Raw genomic sequence first — 13,599 nt, 5'->3', positions numbered from 1 at the left:
CATTCCAACTAGTTTTTTTTCCTGTACGAAATATTTATTCAGAATTGCAACATATTTCTTCCATTATCATGCACTTATAAGCACAGTTTCGTTTTGCGTCTTATGTTTTGCCGACACAAACATTAGAACACACACACTTCATATTAAAGAAATTGCCAACAAAAACGCTAATTCGAACCCACTGCTTAACGAAAAAAAAAACAAATAAATTCTTGGAATGACTTTATTTAATATTTGTCATAAGTTATCATATTTTATTCATTATAGTAATATTTAAGTCATTTAGCCGCCAAAACCGTATAGAGTACGTCCTTGGCGTTTCAAAGCGTAAACGACATCCATGGCGGTAACAGTCTTACGCTTGGCATGCTCGGTGTAAGTAACGGCATCACGAATAACGTTTTCCAAGAACACCTAAAACAAAAGAATTCTATAAAATGCTTTAATACCACAAATCCGTTAATTTTACCTTTAATACACCACGCGTTTCCTCATAAATTAAGCCAGAAATACGTTTGACTCCACCACGACGTGCCAAGCGGCGAATGGCGGGCTTTGTAATGCCCTGGATGTTATCACGGAGCACCTTACGATGACGTTTAGCGCCTCCTTTACCTAATCCTTTTCCTCCCTTTCCGCGTCCAGTCATATTTAGTTAAATGTAAGCTATTTCACAATCAAAGAAAGGTTTTATTTAAATACAAAGTTGGTCACAAATAATAATTTCAATATTCCCAAACACGAACCTTCTTGTTCAACAGCTAGTCAAGAAATAAGTTTTCCCTCGGCTTCACGAAACAGTTAGGAAGATAAGAGTTTTGTGCTGTGGCAAAAGTCTTTAATAAACAGGGTTGTATTGAAAATTAATAAATGTCCCAAGACAAAAATAAATAAGATTTTATTTTTTTATAAATTTTGAGAACTTTATTATTGCTTTCGGTTATAATATTTTTATATTGAGTTTTTTGTATAGAAATATTTAATTTAGTCGTTAGTTCGTTTTCAAAGAAAAATAATTATTTCAACTGCACATACAATATTATTGATATTCAGTTAAACATTTAATTTGATATATAAATTTATATTATCACAAATAATTTAAAACAACAAAATGATTATATTAATTTGTACACATTATTTGTTTTGTCGATAAATGATGATATTTCGTGCGAAGGCAAAAGTTTTTTCTTTTTATTTAAAATGATTTAGAACAAAAATATTGTTATTTAGAGATTTTATCAAAAAACGAACAAAATATTGTTTTTAGAAATAATGGCGCCAATAATAGTTTCTTTAATTTTGTATATTGACATTATGAATTAGTAATTTTATTTTATTTGTTTAAAGAACTTAGTTTATCAACAACGAATGGTTATTAAATTGCTCAACTACTTGCAGTCTTAAAAAATTATTTGTAAATAATTAAATATAAGAAATAATCCAGGATCACAGATGATGAGTATTTGACAATACTCGAAATAGCTGTATGGTCAGTCAAAAATATAAATTAATAAAATATATTAATATAAGAAAATATTTTGGTTGTTATGGTTCACTACTTTTCAAAACCTCACTAACAAACTACAAAAGTTTTTATTAATTGAAATAGTCATTATCCGCTTAACTGACATTAAATTACAATTTAGCACATATATCTTTTACAAAACATTTTACGTAACCTTTATTAATACTTAATGAAAACTTTAATTTATTATTTACTTATTCGTGCACTGTTAAATTCACGGGCTTTTTTATTTAAAGTTTTTATAAATAGTCTTTTTCAATTTTATATTGAAATAAGGTTTTAAAAGTTATTAAATTAATACATAAAGTATATTACAATATTTAATATTTTTTTATTTTATTACTTCCGACTTACCATATTCAAAAAGAAGTTATATTATATACAAATTAATTTTTCATTAATACGAAAAATAATAAAATTTTATTAAAACAAAACTCTGCCACTATTATTTTTAATACATCGAAAAATAAAGCAACACTACTTCATTCAGCATAGTGTTGTTTCATTTACGCATGTTAGTATATATTTTCAACAAAATAGCAAACAGAAAGTTTTTTGCTAAAAGGATGCTGGGAATGAATATATTTAAAATCGAAATATTATAATTAAATACTAAAAACCTGTTAAATATTATAAAACAATTTAATTAAATATGCTTAAAATGTACTTGTTTATAAAGGGTGCAATGTAAAATGATTTGCTCTGGGGATTAATTTGTGTTTTATTTATAGAAAGTGTAATGCCGAAAGGTTTATATATAAATTTATTTGTATAAAAAAAGTATTTATCTCTTTAGTTAAAAGTGTATCAACATTATTAAAATAAATATAGTTGCAATTTAATTATAAATATTTTATATTAAATACAATTTATATATTCAACAAAAATTATGTAAAATGTATGTGTAAGCATAAAAATACATTTTGTGTAATTTCACAAATGTTGGCAACAATGAAAGCCCATGTATTTTTCCTTCTCGTATTTTCAATACATTTGTGTATTTAGAATTAAATGGGAGAGTCGTGAGTTTCTACTGGTCCCAATAAAATGTTAAAAAATTTGTATTTAATAATAAAGAAAAGTGATAAGAATCATTTAAAAATAATATAATAATTGTGTTTTATTTACAGTTTAAAAAATTGCCTGTTCTTCCTTAATTAACGAAAACGGAAAACGTGTGTGCAATGAAAAAACTATACACAGTGCGTAGCAGCGCATTCCAGGCACTCGCAAGTGAAAAACCAAAAATAAATAAAAACAAAGTTCGTATCTCAGTGCAATTTAAATAATAAATAAAATTATTTAATTTTATTATTGAGTATTTAAAAAAATAATAAACAGTGGTTAGTTAATATACAATTAAAATAACAAAATTCAAACAAAATGTAAAGATAATATATAAAGGAATTTATATAAAGTCAAATCAACAATCAACAAATTTAATATTTAATATTATGTGCCCTGCTGTCGCAAACAACAAAAGGACACTCCAAAATGGTGTTACATAAATAAAGAGGTCTAATAGTAGTCCAGCCGCAGTGACATTAATTAAATTAAGCCTGAAATTGTAGTTGTGCCAAATAATTTAAGCAATATTAAAAAACAAACAAAAACAAAAAAAAATTCCACCGTAAAATTTAATTACAATTTCAAATTGGTTTAAAGGAAACAACATTTATTATTAAGAAGAACATTTTAATATATTTAAATTCAAAAATAAAATCCGCAAATATGAGAAAAATCAATTCGTTGCACGCGTTTCCAGTATTAATCCTGGTTACTTTTGGTGAGTGTTTTTTTTATTATATAAAATATCGGACTTAAATCGAACATTCTTTTATTTTTACAATTTTTTATATATGTTTGTACGATATGTATTTATTTTGCTCTTCTAAGCCATTGCCTTTATTGCTCTGTAGTAGTTTTGTGTGTGTTCCTCTCCGCACCTACACATTACGGAAAACTGCTTTGCGCTTTATTCCTTTATAGTATTAGTTTTTGTTGTTTTTTTGCTGTTGGTGGTTTTTTAATCTCCAGTGAATGAATAATGAGTGATGAAGACACATATTAGAAAGTTGGGGCAGTTTACATTGCGAAGGATGCATTTACGTTTTAATAGTACAAACCATTATATTCCTTTGCCATAAATTGACTTGTAACATTTTCACTTGTTGGGAGTTTCTAATTACATACCGCACAGTGGGCTACATCATAAATTCATTAAATAATTAAATACATATTACGGCCGTGTGCGAGTTCGAGTAAATTGATGGTAAATTGTGGGAAATAGTAAATTATGTCGGTATGGCAGCGAATATTGGTATTTACCAGTATTTCGAGTAGGGTAAATTAGATAAAAATCAAGTAAATTAGGTGTTGCCATTGCGAAAATTTTATAAGATGTTTAATAAATAATTATATAAAGTTGAAAAATTTTAACCAAAAATAATAAATAAGTGCAATAAATAAATAAATAAATATTTACATAAGTGCAGCGCAAAAAATCCCTAGAAAATTTCAATTTACTCTACCTCAATTTACTCAAACTCGCACACGGCTTACAAATTAGTTACCATTTACTCTTCCAGTTCACTAGTTATTAGTTTTAAAAAGAATTTTTTTTTAAATACCTTAATTGATCAATTTATACATATATTTTTCTTGATCTAGTTCAACTTAATTAAAGTCAAATTAAGGTATTAGACTCTTTTTTTCTGGTAATCCCTAGATACGAACAGTTTACAGAATATTAAGGTTTCAGGTTGCATTTTGAAGGTCAATAGTTGACAGCTGCTTGTCAACTATTACTTCAGTGATTAAACTAAGTTAATATCTGTTTAGACTAACACAATTTGTCTGATTTGTTATTGACTCGAATAAGCTGTTTGTACTGATAAAAGAAGGCCCCATTGAGTTGGTTTTTGAGCAGCTTATATTGTATGGTTCTGACAAATTATTGATTCAGTCTGCCAATGGGATATTCCAGAATTCGGTTCCTATGAAAGCAGTTACTGACCTTATCTTCTCATGACTAGGTGTACAAAGGAGTATTACTTTATTCGTAGTAATTTATTTATATATAAGATGTCTGTAGCTTCTAACTAACTTGGATTTGATGGTTCGATGTTGAAGATATTTTAAATTTACCTGCCTGTCCGAGTATATAATAATAGTCGCGTTTTTGTATCGTTTTTTTCGGGATATAACTTGAGTCAAAAAACGACTGTAAAACAGAGTGTGGAAGAATATCAACAATAAATCCATGTACTGGGATTTAGAAATTGTAGTACAGAAATGGAAATTCTTATTCGGCAATCAAGTATCTCTTAACAATTTAAGCCACTTTATAGCTTGCTTTGACAGATTATTTTTTGTTATGAAGAAGTATAAAAACTATATCAAGAAATGTATTAATGATTAATTATTGTAGTAAATGATGTTGAGAATTTTTTACTCTTTTACAGAAGTTTTCAATTCTAATGACTTATATTCCCTTTCAGTGAAATCATTTTATTTTCTTATTCTTCTACGTACCTCTGATCCTTTTCCTCTACAGCAGTTATTAACTTGTTTTTTGTTTACAGTAATGTAATGTATACATTTGAGTTAAGTTGAGCACTGGCGTTATGACCATATACATTAAGACCGAAAAGTTTTCGGAAATTCTCATTTAAAATTCGCGCGCTGTAAATTTTTCGATATTTTAAGTTTATGTAGTTTGGCAGCAATTAAGGACAATTACTATGCCAAAAATGAGCGCGATCTGTCAGACAGTTCGTTTACGGCAGCTTTTGAAACCAGTTCACCTCAGTAGTTGTGTTGGTTGGGAAAAACATGGAAAAAATTGAACAAGGTGTTTGCACAATTTTTGTGTTATCGAACGAACTTTTCGTGTGCAGATCGTGCGAATGTACAACGGCTATTGGGAATCAGTTTATTTAAACTCAAGTTTATGAGTGTGTCAAGGCTTTCAGGAGGTTCGTACGACCGTCGAAGACATTTCGCAACGCACTACTGAGGTGAACTGGTTTCAACAGCTGCCGTAAACGAACTGTCTGACAGATCGCGCTCATTTTTGGCATAGTAATTAAGGACAGTGCTGCCAAACTACATAAACTTAAAATATCGAAAAATATACAGCGCGCGAATTTTAAATGAGAATTTCCGAAAACTTTTCAGTCTTAATGTACATTGATTAGAGTGAAAGGGTTTACTTTATAATTGATGTTGACTTAATGTTTTTATTAAGAATATCTAGTCTGTAATTGTTGGTGGGGTAATGTGCCAAAAGTTTAAACTGTCCGATAATTAGGACGTGTGCAAGTTAGGCTAAGTTGATGCTAAACCAAATGGGACTTTTCTTGGGATTTTTTGCACTGCACACATTTAGCCATTTATCAACAGGTATCGACACATCACTACATTATCGACACAACTTAGAATTTTCCTCATTTAGAACGCAACTTAGCCTAACTCGCACACGTCCTTAGATGTAATTTTTAAAAATTAAAAAAAACGGTCTTAGGAAATTTCGCATGTAATGGAAATATTATAATATAATTGAAAACATATTCAGAATGAATTCGATTTAGATTCGTTTAGGGTACCCCAGTGTGGGTAAAAATTATTAATACCGCAAAACACATTGACAAACACTGAAATTCTTCATAATATTTTTACAAAATTGATCATATTTAATCAAAAGATATTAAATAATAAAAAACTTCAATTGATTTGTTAATTAATTAAATTGGTTTAGATTCTTTTAGAGAATATTATATTGTTAGATTTGACAACTCATACTCGATGATAACATAAAATAAAATTAAGATGTTGTATGTAAAGACATTACAATTAATTTCACTAATTGATTAATAATATTTACACTTCGTAAAGGCATGAGTAACATTTATATGCATATATGTATGTATATAAAATGCTATTAGGTCAGAAAGGCAGAGAAAATAGGAAAGTTAATTTCTTAAATTTTTTGATCCATTAAAAATAATGTAGTACACATGTGTTTAGAATTTCGTTAATAGATATTTATAGTTCTTTTAATGTTATAGGAGGTAAATCGTTGGTTTAAAATTGTAACGAATAAAACAATCCAATGTGTCATATAATAGCGAACTTTTATCTTGTCCAAATCTTTGTTGGAACGGATCAATCATTTGTATTATTTTTTATGTTTCTGATTATTTTTTTTCCTTCTTTTTCGACCAACCGATCTTGGTATTGTTTAGTAACACTGATCGATCTTACGTGATATGTAAGTTACGTTCGTAAGATACCCATTACCTTCAAGTTAAAACATTTCTGTATATCATTTATAGATTTTAAATTTCAATTTAAATTTTTTTTAAAGATCAATTTATTAGGTTTATTACTCTTCAATCGTTGGATTATCATATACATATCTCACTTACTTCTGCAAGTTGCTACAATACCGTTGATTGGTACATTATAGAGGCTGATCAAGAGATGTCCTTCGTCTCTCATAATTATCAATTATTTGCCGTTGTAATACCATGTTCCTAACAAGGAATTCCTAAAGATGCACAAGTTCCATTCTGTTGAGTTAATGTAATTTAGTGGATCTTTTGTCATTATCGATGTGATTAGTTTCATAAACTGACAAGAAAGTATATAGCAGATATATAATATATGTAAACATAAAAATCAAGTAAAAGCAAGTGTACTAATCTAGAAATACATAAATACACATAAAGTACAAATAAGTGTGCATCACTGAAAATACGCGTGGATAAAAGCAAAAATAAATAAACTAAATCAACTTGTTTTAATGTACTAAATCAACTTTAAATTTGGTCATTCCCATTGTCATAGCTTGATTTATGCATGTGAAAGAGCTGTTCACATTTTAATTGTTAACAAATAATATAACACCATTTCTACGAAATGGGATTAAAAACCGGTTCCTCCATTGACATTCACATTCTGTGAAGTTCTAGAAGACCTTTTGTTTGTTTACATTGTTTAATTGTTAGCAGATAATATAATACCATCTAAATGAGTACTTCTCCAAAAACGATTTTTCAATTTTTTAAAGAAATCTGGGTAAGCACAGAGAATATACGTTGTTATTATATATTTTTTGTCTAAATCTTCACAATTTCTAGAATACGTGTTGAAATGAATTAACAGTTTCTCTGCGTGAGTTGTTATATAGTATATGTGTACTATATGTACTATTCGTATATATATACAGGTAATAAGTTCCTATGATTTGATCTTATTGTACTAAGAGTTACATTGACCATGATGTTACATATGTTGTTAGTGTCTTTCACACTTTATAAGTTAGCTCAAGAAAGTGAATGTAATTGTTTATTTTACTGGTTTCTAGAGAAATGTTAATTGGTATATCTAATGAGACTTCTTTATATAAAAACATGTTGCTGTTGTTGTTGTAAACCACAGAGATTTGTTTGTGTAGTTCCTTTTGGTTGTGACGAACGGCACTTGGTCAAACTCCGGGACTTAGACTCGTCCGCTCTTGGAATTCTTCATAGAAGCATCAAACTTGATACTCGTTTATTAGATATGTTCAGTAGATACTTTTATAAGGTTTACACAATAGTTTAAATTATTCGTTGGAGTAAGTAAGTCCTACATTTTACAATATATATATATTTGTAATTTTTATACTAATTTTCAAAAAAATTAAAACCACTGTGCATTGTGTGTATTGCCATAACTCGAAAACTAAGTCTAAAACCCTATTCAACATATTCCATTACTGCTGCAATTCAAACAATGCACCCACTCCACAATGCACTGAGCATGTCCTTACTCAACTGCAAATTTCATGTGCTCGTTTCGTATTACAGTTTTGCTAGGTTAATGCTTGCGCAAGCGATAGAAGTACAGAAGGAATTGCCGCCAAAAATAGAGTGTGAGAACTCGCTGCAAAGATGAAAGAATGTAACTCCAACCCATTTATACAATTTTCGCTTATTATTGTGTTTTTTTTTGTCTTTTGTCTTTCTCTTTTCTATTTCATGTATATATAACAGAGTTCGGAATGTGGTGCACAAAATCGCACACTGCACTGTGCGAGTGGAAATTATTTTTAAAATATGCACACGCACATTTGTGGTGTTAAGAAAAAAAATGCACGCACTCAAATTTGTTGTGCGATTTTAAATTTCACATCGCACAAAGCGATGATTGTGCACACAGATTCGTGCACACACATTTGTGCTGTGTGACTGATTTTTAAAAATGTGCACAATCAGATGTGCGAGAAAATTTTATGCTCGCACCGCACTGTGCGACAAAAAATTCTCTTTGCACACGAGTGTGCTGCTCATATTACGTTTGCACAAATGTGCACAAATGTGCGACTGCACAAACGTGCACAAATGTGCGATGCACAAACGTGCACAAATGTGCGATGCACAAACGTGCACAAATGTGCGATTTTGCGCTTGCACCCAAGGGTGGAAAAAATTACAGGAACTTCACAATTTTGTTTGAAATAGAAAATATTATTTTGTTGCAAATTTTGAAAAAAATTGATATTTGCGTTCGTTGGGATCGTAATTTATGTTAAAAATTGCATAAATTAACAAATATTTAAAATAATTATTTTTGTTAATTAATGTAAACTAAAAATTATAACTGTCGTAACCTTATTTGTATTTTAACTTAAAATATTAGTTTTTTGTATATTACTTTGTGCATTTTTAAATGCAAATATAGTAAGTGAACTTAAAGTATTTGTTTGGAAAGTTTTGCACCAGTTTAAAAAAAATAAAAACATATTTTAGGAAGATTTTTTTATGCCCAAAAAATATGAAAGATTAGGAAAATATTTTTTTTGAACAGGTAGCAGGTATTGGTATTGGTGTATTTGTTTAATAAATTTTGCAACAGTTTAAAAAAGATAATACGGGAGGGCCACAAATAGATATTTTTCTTCTCCAGAAATATGTATTCACATAGGTAGAGTATCTAACATTCATTAAAAAACGCGAAAGATTAAGAAAATATTTTCTTGAACAGGTAGCAGGATTTTAGCGCCCTTTCTACTGTGATAAGTAAGCAGAGATATAATTTAAGTGAAAAAAATATTTCAGCAATGTTATTAATAAGATTAAATGAAAATTTATTTCAAAAAAAGTTGTAATAAAAATTATATATTTTATAATAAGAAATTAAGATATTAAATTATAAAATTATTTCAATAACTTTGTTAAATTTAAGCTGTAATTAAAGATAAAAAATTAATTGAAATCTAATAACAAAATTAATTCATGTTGTTGTAAAAAATATTTAATTTGCTTTTTATAACTTTACTAACGAATCTTAGTGTACAACTTACTATTAAATAAAATTTTATGAAGTAGTCCAAAATTGATATATTTAATTTTTTCAAAGTACGATCCGTAGAACCGATCCTCTTTACTTATAACATTTCGAAACAAATACTCTTTCTCTATTAAATTCATGTACCTATTTAATATAACAAAGTTTTCAAGTACATTGTGAAATTAACTTTATTCCCATATTTTAAATTAATAAACCTTAAAAAAATAAGTAATATAAGCAATAAATGTAAATCTAATAATAAATTCAAAATTAAAATATAAATACAAAATTATTTCTTCAATAAAATATTTCGCATTAAGACCAAAATTAATACAAATCAGTTTTCCGTACTATTTTGCTGCGATATTTGTCATAATATTGTGCGCTTTTAAATCATCATTTCACACAAACGTGCAGTAGACATTTCGTCTCCGCACATTTGGGTGCATTTTTATTTTCGAGCCTGCACACAAAATGTGCTTCTCGTATTCTTTTCTGCACACGTTGTGTGCGAGGGCATGTTGGCTGCCGCACACACAATGTGCTGTGCGAAATAACTTCGGCACAAACACCGAATGCGTGTGCGAGTTTTATTTCACTCCACCACACTCGTGTGAAATGTGCGTTTCGTTTGTGCACACAAGATGTGCACTTAAGATGTGCACAAAAATTTTCGCACACCACATTTGTGGTGTGAAATTTTAGAATCGCACAACATTTGTGCGTGGTGTTTTGCATTTTTGTGCACAGCACAGTGTTTTTCTGAACCCTGATATATAATATTATTTTTATATAATATTTACTTTCCATTTTTCAAATTCTATATTTTGTTTTTGATTTTCGTTTCTATGTTGGCATGTATTTAGTTCATTTGACGGATGGAGCTATCTTACCTGAAGGACATACAATTGATTGCGAGTATTACAATCAGACGGATTGCAATATAACTGGGAATTGTGCCACTCAGGTGAAGCAATGTAAAGTCGAATCGGATAAACTATCCAAATGCTTTTCATTATGGTCCATAGATGACAGAACAGGTAAATTATCTATTTCTATATATCATAAATTATACAATTTTATAACATATTTCCTTTATTTGTCTTGTTTATCTGTAGGTGATACGAAAATAATTATGAAGGGTTGTTTCATCGACGATCAATGTAAAGAAACCGAATGTGTAAACACTGCCGAACCACGTCCTAATAATATACACTTTTGCTGCTGTAAGGGCTCCATGTGCAATACAGAACAAAAGTGGATACCCACTACAACTGAAGCAACAACGCAAGGTAACTTAAGAATGAGAATATTTACGTGTTCATACATCGGAAAACAGAAGGTAGCATGGTAGCATTGTAGCATGGCAGCTAGGCATCTAGGCAGCTATGCAGGCAATCTCATGCACGAGTTTGTGGCTGCGGCACGTGTTTATGAAGCTCGATGCTGTGCTAACCCCAATTTTTTACTTTGTTTTATATATTTTGTATGTTATTGCTATAATGTAGAGTGGGAGCGTGTACAATTTGGGGACTGTTGCAGTAGCATCAGTATGTTATTTATTTTGCAGGAGCTAATGCTACTCTTGCTACACGTAAATACCGTGTTAACGAACTCTAAGCGCACCAGCAAATTTTTGTGGAACTTTGTTGGCATGTGTTTGGCTTTTTTCTTCTTGTTTTCATTTATTATTTCATTTTAGAGCAGCTTTTATATTTTTGTGAATGTTGAATTTTTAAAAAAGGGGTGCCATTTTTTCCATATTGCCTAACCAAACCAAATCCCTTCGCGTCATCATGAAATGTTGTTATGCACTTTTAGTTTAGGCACGTTTCGTTTCATTTTGATTTTATGTACACTTGAACACTGCTCTGCTGTTTAAAAATTAGGGGAGAAACTTTCATTTTTTCTTCCGTTGGTTGTTGCGCCTTCCTATTTCTCCACTTCAAATGTTATTAACCTGTAAGCTTCACATTTTAATATTTTATTCAAATTTTTGAAATTTGAAACCCAAACGTATATATACATATACTCGTATATATTGTAAAGAAAATATAAGCCCATTGCAGCATTTAATTGCTCCGATTAAAATTATTTTTAAATATGCTTAAATTATAGTATTAAATAAACCATTATTTAATAATATATTATACGAGCTGTTTGAAAAGTTGAGCAGCACAAACAGTTTTGAGCCGCTTTGAGCACTTCGAACAGTTTTGAGCACCTCTAACAGTTTGGAAGAGCTCCGACATTTTAGTTCATTTGAACTAACTAAATATTCGTTCAAATATATATATGATATTTTAACTATTTTTGATTTGTAATGTTTTATTTTTAAAGATCATTAAATTTAAGAGTCAAAAACCACCTAAAACAAATTCAACGTAAACTTAATTAAATGGTGTGAATGAATAAATAAAAATTTATCTGATTTATACCAGTGTAGATCTTTATTATATCCTAGAAAGAATTTAACGGAAACATTTCTAGATTGATTTCGAGTCTTTGGTATATATATTTTAATTAAATATTAATGGACTTTTTCTATATTAGTAGACCTTGCAAAAGTTCAGTTCTGTTTTTTTTTTTAGATAACCTCATTTATCTCAATATTATTTTTTATTTTTTATGTATTGATTTATATTATTATTAAAAATTTTGAATATTGTTAATTCGTTTGTTTTAATTTTGCATTTTAGTGCCAAAGGAGAAAACTTCGGTTAATTATATTATACTTGGTGCGGGCTTATTCGGTTTATTACTCATATTAGCAGTAGCATCTGCGTTTGCAATACGTTATCGGAAACGGAAGCAATCTAATTTTAATGAAATTCCTACGGTAAGTAACCAAATTTTTTTTAAATAATTTACTTTTTATTAAATAGGTTTTTATAATGTTATTTAGAACGAAACCGAAGTTACGAATGCATCGCCCTTATTAAGTAATCGCCCTATCCAACTTCTTGAACTAAAAGCTAGTGGACGATTTGGTGACGTATGGCATGCTAAACTACATGGTCAGGATGTAGCTGTAAAAAGATTTCTCATGCAGGAAAAGGATTCATTTACTGCGGAAACTGAAATATATAAGGTATAAAGTTATGTTATATGTTAACCTTGTCTTTAGCTCTCTCTTAAGAGTGTTCAGATAGAAAATTAAATATAACTAGCGCTTTATTAGGGCCTTGAAGTGATTCCGAAATTAATAAATAGTCAGGATTCCGTAGGACCTTGACCTTAATTTACTAAAAAATTAAGAAATGTTTAGTAATCTGACGAGGTTCACTCACTGGAACTCGTAATATAATTATAAACGAATAATTAAAGCTAAATAATACTTCTAAGTAAAGAGTTGGTTCTAAGAATGGCAAGGGCTACGCCCCGAGGCCACACTTCGATCTCGACGGCCAAGCGCTTTTAAATACCTCCAAGTAGGTCCCAGTGTGCTATTACAACAACAAATAAAGAGTTAATAGATATTGGGCAGTATATAATTCAATCCGAAATAACTTTGTAATCGTTTTAGTTATTTATTCCAGAATATAACTTAATGTTAGATTTATATATCTATTTGAGTTATAATAGGTTGAATAAAATTAAAATTGTAATTAAAAACCTATTCTAGGGATACATTGAAAAGAAATGGAAAAAATTAAAAATTAAATTTATGTAATAAAATTTTTTATATATATTAAATTTAAAAATATACTAATAATTTTTTTTGAATTTTAATTATT

The 13,599-nt window shown here is 29.2% G+C and overlaps 2 protein-coding genes across 2 annotated transcripts; one reads left to right on the top strand and one right to left on the bottom strand.

The window, feature by feature from the left end:
• Positions 1-205: 205 nt before the first annotated feature.
• On the bottom strand, positions 206-847 carry LOC119680562 (histone H4). The gene is made up of 3 exons (XM_038093456.1): positions 747-847; positions 470-666; positions 206-414 (listed from the first exon to the last, which is right to left on the bottom strand). Exons 2-3 carry the CDS (start codon positions 647-649, stop codon positions 283-285), a joined length of 312 nt encoding a protein of 103 aa, XP_037949384.1. The 5' UTR covers positions 650-666; positions 747-847; the 3' UTR covers positions 206-282.
• A 2,330-nt stretch (positions 848-3,177) lies between these two features.
• Positions 3,178-12,959, top strand: LOC119676280 (activin receptor type-2A-like). Its single transcript, XM_038087518.1, has 5 exons — positions 3,178-3,311; positions 10,729-10,902; positions 10,981-11,154; positions 12,562-12,701; positions 12,768-12,959. Exons 1-5 carry the CDS (start codon positions 3,257-3,259, stop codon positions 12,957-12,959), a joined length of 735 nt encoding a protein of 244 aa, XP_037943446.1. The 5' UTR covers positions 3,178-3,256.
• The last annotated feature ends 640 nt before the right edge of the window (positions 12,960-13,599 follow it).

This window comes from Teleopsis dalmanni, chromosome 2, assembly GCF_002237135.1.
Source record: "Teleopsis dalmanni isolate 2A chromosome 2, ASM223713v2, whole genome shotgun sequence".
In the NCBI taxonomy this organism is placed as follows: Eukaryota; Metazoa; Arthropoda; class Insecta; order Diptera; family Diopsidae; genus Teleopsis; species Teleopsis dalmanni.
The sequence above is the reverse complement of the archived record's forward strand: the minus strand, read 5'-3'. Positions and strand labels throughout refer to the sequence as shown.